This window comes from Mesoplodon densirostris, chromosome 2 (genome assembly GCF_025265405.1).
Source record: "Mesoplodon densirostris isolate mMesDen1 chromosome 2, mMesDen1 primary haplotype, whole genome shotgun sequence".
In the NCBI taxonomy this organism is placed as follows: domain Eukaryota; kingdom Metazoa; phylum Chordata; class Mammalia; order Artiodactyla; family Ziphiidae; genus Mesoplodon; species Mesoplodon densirostris.
In genome coordinates, this window is record NC_082662.1 from 13194066 (window position 1) to 13201946 (window position 7881).

Below are 7881 nucleotides of genomic sequence, written 5' to 3' on the forward strand. Positions count from 1 at the left end.
GGTCCACAGAGGCACGGAATGGTCCCCAAGGAATGCTGGCCCCCATCCCTGCCGCACCCACCCTTCGCCTGCCCTGAGGGGTCAGGAGATGCCCAGCCAGACCGTGGTGTCCTGATACACCTGGGCTGCCCACCAGGCAAGGTCACAGTGTGAGCAGGCTCCAGCCCCCGCCTCAGTTATAGAACACCTCGTCCTCCTCCTCCGAGAGGGAGCCACTGTCCACCGACGGGAGGGAGCCCTGCAGGCGGGCCCCACCCTCGGGCCCCGGGGCCCCCAGTAGCCGCTGCCAGTGCTGCTGTTCGGGGCTGGGGGGCTGCGGGCCAGAGGCTGTGGTGGGGGGCTTGTCAGGTGAGGGCCATCCATCGGGGGAGGAGAAGGCCAGAAGACTGTCATCCTGCGAGGGGACACTCAGAAGACTGTCCTGAAGGTAGATGCTCTCCAGGTCTGGAAAAGCAGCAGGGGTGTGGGGGTGAGGAATGGAGTTCAGAAGACCCGGCTCCGCACCCTCTCCGGGAGTGTGAGGCAGGGAGAAGGGCAGAAGACCTGCCTCCAAATCTGGCTTTGTCACTGCCAAGCTGTGTGACCTTGGTCATGTCACCGAACCTCTCTGAGCCCCAGCTGCTCCCTGGGGGGGTGACAGGGTGGTGGTGGCGGTGGCAGTGAGCAGAATAGCTAAGAGCAGGCTCTGGAGCCAGAGCCCGCAAATCCCTCTGCGCTCTGAGAAGTGGGACAGCCAGCGCTCTTCCCAGGCCTCTGCTCCCTTCCCGGCCCTCACTGTCACAGGGAGGAGCAAATGAGATAGTGGGTGCAGGCGCCACCCAGGACCCAGGCTCCCTGAAGCCCTCGGTAGTAACCTGGGGTCCTAGAAAGGTGGTTGACTGTGCTTGGTGTTAAGGCTCAGATCCCGGCTCTGATGCCTGTAGCTGTGTAATCTGAGGTGTTTCTTGATGCCTCAGTTTCCCTCATTTGTAAAATGGAGATAACAGCACCTACTTCCTAGAGCTGTCACAAGAATAAAGTGAAAGAACACATGTAAAGCACTTAGCACCGTGAGCACTTAATTCATGTCATCTGTCTGTCTGTCTATCATCTATCTTTCTCTCCTTTATGCTCGTGGCGCTCCTTGGGCAATGGGCAGGGCAAGGATCATTTTTCAGATGAAGAAAAACTAAGGCTGAGGGACAGAGGGGCTTGTCTGAGGTCACAGGGCAGAGCAGACATGCAGCCCCAGCTCCGCCACACCCAGCCCGCCCTGGCACCCGCCGGCCTGTACCCTGTAGCTGGATGATGTCCTGGGGGCCGTTCTCTGGGTGCAGCTCCTCGTCGTCCAGCGAGGACCAGGCACTCAGCGTGGCCTCCGTGATGGCAAACTGCTCGGCAACCCCTGTGGGGGACGGACCCGGCTCAGCAGGGGCACGGGCAGAGGGTGAGGGGGGCATCCGGTGCCAGGGCAGGCTGGCACCAGACACTGCCTCTTGGGGCTGCCCATCCATGCCCGGGCATGCTGATCAGCATGTGCCCACCAACGCCCCGTCCACCCCATGGCGTTATTCTTGCCTGCCCAGACAATGCCCAGGGGGTGACTCTGGGTCCCCTGAGGACTACAGCCCCGGCCAGTCCCCGTCCCCAAGCTCCCCCTCCCCCCTCTGACCTGCGGCAAAGCGGGCCTCACGCAGCTCATCGGGGAGGCAGCGGTAATGCTCGTCCGCGGCTGCGGGCGGCTCCCAGCCTGAGCGCTGGGCACTCCAGCCCTTCCACTCGATGAGATGGGCCACGCGGCCACGCGCCATGGCCGTGGGCTTTGTGATGTGGTCCTTGATGCTCTGTACCACTCCTGGGGCAATTGAGGGCAGCTGAGTGACGGCTCTGACCCACGGCCCAGCTCAGGGCCCCACCCCCAACACCCCAGGCCCCCCAGTACCTCAGAGCATTCCCATGGCCTGTACCGCAAGTCCATTCAGCGCCCCGTCCTCTCCCAGCGCCCTGTATCCGCCAAGCCCCACACCCACAGTGCCTGTACCTGTCCAGTTCCTCCCATCAGGACAACGCCTCGTGCCCGCTGCCCGCCTGCCCCACGCCCTCCCACAGCCTGAGGCCCTCTCACGTAGATGCTCCCCACCCATCTGCAGGCCCCATGCCCCGCGCCCCCCCCGGCTGTGTCCTGCTCCCAATCCATGCTCCTGCCCACCTGGTGCTTCTTCTCCAGACCTGTCGCACCCTTCATTCCCTTTGTGACCAAGTTTACACCCTTCTGCTCAAGGAGATTCACTCAAGGATCCATTCAAGATCCACCCAGCCCTCCCTGTATCCAGTACTTAACAAGTTCCGAGAGAGCAGCCCCTGTGCCTAGGACACTGCCCGCTCTGCTGAGGGCGAGACCTGTAGCAGGCAGGGAAGGCTTCCTGGAAGAGGCAGACTGGAGTCCAGCTTGGAAGGCAGCTTGAGTTGGATAAACAGAGGCAAGACTGGAGGCTATTCCAGAGATGAGAAGAGGAGGAAGGCATAGAAGAGTCTGGCGTGGTTCCAGGACCACTGGGGACAAGACATGGGGCAACACCAGGACTAGGGAGGCAGGAGAGGCCGGGAAGCCCCACAGGGGCCAGACTGGGGGCTAAGCGAGCCAGACTGAGGGTGCCACTGCTCTTCTTAGAGCAATGGGGAGCCACAGCAGGGTAATGAGCAAGAGAGTGACAAGCCAGATCTCTCGTTTAGGAAGAACATCCTCATTAGAGGATTAGGGGCCAAGGGTGGAGACAGGGGGACATTAGGGGCCATGGAAGGGATCCAGCAAGAGACAGGACAGGGCTGGGCAGATGCGGAGGAGGGCCTGCAGGGGTTCTTGTGAGTAGACCGGTCGGATGTGGAAGATGATAGACAGAAGGTTGTCAAGAATGATTCGGCATCTCCTTTAACCCAGGCTGAGAACTCAGATCTGGGAGTCACTGGTCCCAGAAGCCATGACGTGAGGAGCAGCAATATTTAAGAAAGAAAGGCATCCATGAAGGAAACTGAGACATAAAACTCTGGGGAAATGGGAAAGACGGAGGTGGAAAGCAGGGGAGACCCCCCACGGGTTGGGGAGTGCTGGCAACCAGAGGAGGTTTCTGGAGGCGGTGGTTCAGTGGCCCCCGAGGGGCAGGTGAAGTGGAGGGAAGGGGTTTCAGGTGGCGGGAATGATAGGGGCAAATGTGCGGGGGCGGCAAGGGCCTTCTGGGGAGCCGTGAGGGATGTAGAGAAATGGGAGCCCGAGGACAAGGAGCAAAGCTGCGAGCAGAGGCTGGCTGGCTGAGAAGAGCCGGTGCTGTGGTCAACGTGGGGCAGATGCCGTGCTGGTCCGGCGTGCCCACCCACTGCCGCTGCAGGGGCTGCTGCCGGCTCACACCTGTGCCCTTCTTGGGAGCCTTGCCCTTAGCTGATGGGAGCTGCCTCACCCAGAGGTGCTCGGAAGGTGGCAGCCAGTGGTGGACCGATGGAGGAGTAATATAAAACCAGCCACCTTGGGACTTCCCTGGTGGCGCAGTGGTTAAGAATCCGCCTGCCAATGCAGGGGACACGGGCTCAAGCCCTGGTCCGGGAAGATCCCACATGCTGCAGAGCAACTAAGCCCGTGTGCCACATCTACTGAGCCTGCGCTCTAGAGCCCGCGAGCCACAACTACTGAAGCCCACGTGCCTAGAGTCCGCGGTCCACAAAGAAGAGTAGCCCCCACTCACGCAACTAGAGAAAGCCCATGCCCAGCAGTGAAGACCCAACGCAGCCAAAACAAACAAACAAACAAATAAATACATTTATAAAAAAAAAAAAACCCAGCCACCTCGCCTCAAAGTGCCATGAATTCTGTGGTGCAAGTCATGCTCCTGTGCTCCCCATGGGATCAGGCTGAGAAAGACAAGACTTCTGCAACTACACTTCTGCTGAGCTCCCTCCCCTGCCCTGTCCTGCTGCCCTTGCTCCCTTCAGGTTTCCTTCGAGAATAACCTCTCAGGAAATCACTAGCACAATTCTCCTCTTGGGCTCTGCTTCTAGGGAATCTGACCCAAGTTGGCACGAGAGCAGGTTTCATGTGCTGCAGAGAAGCAGGAAGAACACAGCTGGCAGACACCTGGAAAATTGGGGTCGTCCCCTCAGAACTTGTGGAGAACCCAACAATTTAACCCATGGCGGGGTCCGGGGGGGTGGGCAGGAGTCCTAAGTCCTGCAGAGCTCAGCACGGAACCTGGCATTTAGAAAACGCTGAATCCAGCAGGGCCGCAGTCCTTCCAGCTGCAATTCAGCTTTGACCTTCCCACCGCCAGTGCCTGTGTGCGAACGAACTTCCAGGACAGGTCAGGGCAGCTGGAGCTTACCCACAAGGGACGAGGTGGCCAGGGCTGCCACGTTGTAGTTGCTGGAGCAGGATCTGGAGTCGGACAGGTAGCCGTTGGTGGTCTGGAAGCACCTCTGGAGAAACGGGGGGGCGGGTGAGCAGGGTGGGGCAGACCTGCCAGATGATTTCCCCCCACCCCTCCCATCCCCATTACGCACCCTCCCCACGTCCTCTGGCCATCTTGCCACCCCCCCACAGGACCATCCCCAGCCCTGTTTCCATCAGGCCCCCCTCCCCCAGGGCTGGCAGCCCTGTGTGCCCAGGCTGGGCCCAGCAGAGGGAGGGGCAGTGGTGTCAGCTGGGGCTGGCTAGACTGGGGGATGTGCAAGTGCACTGACCTGCCAAGGATCCCAACAGAAATCCATCTGTTTGTCCTAAAACAAGAGGAGAAAGAGGAACAGGCAGGGTCTGGCCCACTGTGCCAGCAGATGGCGCGAATCCTGGAGCCCTGGCTGGTGGTGTGGGTCAGCCTTCTGGTCGTCCCTGAGGTCGGGGTCTGCCTATTCATGGGTCATGCCCTGGTGTCCCCTGGCATGCAGAGAGAGGAGCGGGGGGTGCAATGATGGCTCTGCCAGGGGACGCGGTGGGTTAGGGGATAGATCAGACCTGGGCTGGCCTCTGACTCTGCCACTTCTACCTGGGTGTCCTTGGACTAGTGACTTAACATCTCAGAACATCAGCTTCGTCCTCTGTAAAATGGTAACAATGCCATTTATCTCACAGGTTGTGCGGAAGCGTAAATGACATAATGTAGGCAGAGTGCCTAGCACGACGCTTAGCATGTGGTATGTGGTCAAAAAAAAAAAAAAGGGTAATTATATCAACTGGTAGGTTCAAGCCACAACCTCTAGGGCAAAGATGGAAATTATGCACAGGATTTGAGGCCCTAGCAAGATTGTCCTGATCTACCTGGACTGAGAATTCCATTCCTTTACTCTCCAGCTGGCAGTGCAGGTTGCTAAGGAGTCCGTGGGCTGGTAACAGAACATCTAATCTGCAAGGCTGAGTTAATCTGGGTGGGAAGCCCTTCAGCGTGGGACTCTCTTTTCTAAATAGGTCTGGTTCAGTCCCTGGATGCCCATCCCAATTCAGACCTTCATCCAGCTGAATACCAACCCTGAGGGGTCCTGATCCCACAGGAAGGAGCCAAGTTCGGCAGGGACAGAGGAGGCTGAAATGGTTTCTGCTCCCTGTGGGGAGCTGTAAGGCACAGCCCAGGAACCAGGGCATACGTGGGGGTGAAGGTGGGGATGAAGCGTGACCAGTTACCTTGCCAGTGACATGGTCTGGAGCCACGATGGGTGGGCGGCTGGAGGGCAAGTCTGGGTTCAGGGGGGCCGTGCCCTGGGGCATGGGGCAGTCCTTGTGGGTACTTGTGAGCAAATCTGGAAAAAAGAAAGACAGAAGGAATTTAGAAAAGCCCAGAGCTCTCTTGCTCACGAAGCTTGTTCAAGCCAGTCCTGAGAGATGGGCGTTACTTTATTATTACATCATTTCGTAGAAAACAGACTCAAGCTCACAGCAGGTGAGGAGTCCAGCCAGATCCCCTCAGTGGGGTTTACTTGCCCATCTGCTTGTTACTCCATTTGCACTAAGTCTAGTACCCACACTCCAGCAGTTTTTTGACCTCACAGAGATCTCCAATCCATTTATTCTACCTTCCACTAACTCCTCATGTCCTCACTTCCCTCCTGGCCCAGCTAAGACTTCCTGGCGTATCCTACAAGCTCTCCTTTGCAGATACCCTTGACCCTCTTAATCCTGTTTAGTCTAACCCTCTGCCTGCTTCGTGCCTGGACCCTTCGAGCTGCACATCGCTGGGGAAAGTCACGGGCGTCATGTTAAGCCGGTGCCTGCCGGCCTCACACAGGCCACCACCCAAGGATCCTTCCATGTTTCTCTGATTCCTGCTAGTTTGCGTCCTGCGAGGTTGACTACCTCATCCTCCTTCCTTCTTGAACTCCCAACACTGACACCCCTGCTGCTCCCCGGACCTTGCTGCTGGCTTCTCTCCAGCCCTCAATGCAACCCAGGAGCCTTCAGAAGGCATCACCCCACTCTCTCCACCTCAAATCATTGCCCTGCCCGCATGCCACATCGTCTGCTTTCCCTCTTGGGACAAAGGAATAACTGTCCCCCCTCGGTCCAAGACCAGTCCCTCCACCCGGGGTCCGGGCTCCGTCTCTGCCCTCCCTCCAGGGTGGGCTTCTGCGCTCTTTCTCGTGTGGCCTGTGTTCCCTCCCCACCAAGGCAGCCCATCAGCGTGGCACGGGCTGCAATGCCTCTCGGCTCAGGGACTCTTGCCAGCATCCCCTCTCCTCTCTTCCGCCTCATGGAGCCCCTCACCTCTGCGCCAGCCCCCAGCCCCTGCTTCCCTCTACTCCTTGCTCACTCCTCTGTCTCCTTCGTGGCCAGACTTGTGTCCGACCTCTACTTCCCATCTTTTCCCATGTTCTCCCCCGCCTGTGCCAACCAGCCTTTCATGAGACAGCCCTTGGCAAGTGGCCAGAATCCTGCACGGGGGGTGGGGGGGGGCAAGCTCAGCGGTGACTTCTTCAGCCCCATCTTCGGTGGCCACCCAGGAGGCGCAAGGGTGGCGCCCATCCCTCCTTCCCTCTCCAGCCACACCCTTCTCCCGGCTTCCCTCCCACCTCCACAGCGGCACTCTTCTTCAGCCTCCGGCACTGCTCATCCCCTGAGCCCGCCCCACCGCTCCATCCCAGGCCCCTTGCCTCCCTTCTCTCTCTCCCAAGAGATCTCACCCGTATGTGGCTGACACCCACATTTACACCTCCAGCTCCGACTCTTTGCTTGAGCTCTTGAATGAGTTTCCAGCTCCCTATGTGGACGCCCAACAGGCATCTCAAGCAAACCCCGGGCAAAACGGAACTTGCAAACCTGAGTCCATCTTCCCTTACTTCCCCAATTTTAGAAAATGATGCCATGGTCCGCCCAGCTGTACCAACAAAAAATCCAGGAGCTTTCTCGGAGTCCTGCTTTCCCCACCTCTCCCCACCAACCCCATCCAATCCACCAGCAAGTCCCACTGGCTCTCTCTCAGAGCTCCATTTCAGATTTATCCTTCTCCATACCCACCGCTGTTCCCCTGGTGGGACCCATCACCTTCTCTCACCAACAGTCACCTGCTTCCCCTCCTGGCCCTGCCATCCACTCTCCACCCAGTAGCACAGGGACATCGCATTCCAGGTCAGACTGTCTTCACCTGCCCTGGCTTCCTTGCATCGCACTTCAGGAGAAGAGCCAGCCCCTCACCTCGGCCTTCAGGGCCCTACACGTCAGCCCGCCCACTCCTGACCTCAGTCCTCTGCCCGCCCCCTCGCTCACTGTTTCAGCCACTCTGGCCTCCTCCTTGCTGCTCCTCAGATGGCCAAGCTTGTTCTTTGGCCTCGCTGTCCCCTCCCCTGCGCCTAGAACACTCTTTCCCCAGGTCTTCCTGAAACTCATCATCCAGGACTCAGCTCAAGAGAGACCTTCCTGGGCTTCCCTGGTGGCGC

General features: G+C 58.9%; 1 protein-coding gene across 1 annotated transcript; it reads right to left on the reverse strand.

Annotated features, from left to right (window-relative positions):
• Window positions 1-172: 172 nt before the first annotated feature.
• FAM131C (family with sequence similarity 131 member C) lies at window positions 173-7563 on the reverse strand. The gene is made up of 7 exons (XM_060118377.1): window positions 7500-7563; window positions 5636-5751; window positions 4705-4740; window positions 4347-4440; window positions 1652-1834; window positions 1274-1384; window positions 173-444 (listed from the first exon to the last, which is right to left on the reverse strand). The coding sequence occupies exons 1-7, from the start codon at window positions 7561-7563 to the stop codon at window positions 173-175; spliced, it is 876 nt and encodes a 291-aa protein (XP_059974360.1).
• Window positions 7564-7881: the final 318 nt, after the last annotated feature.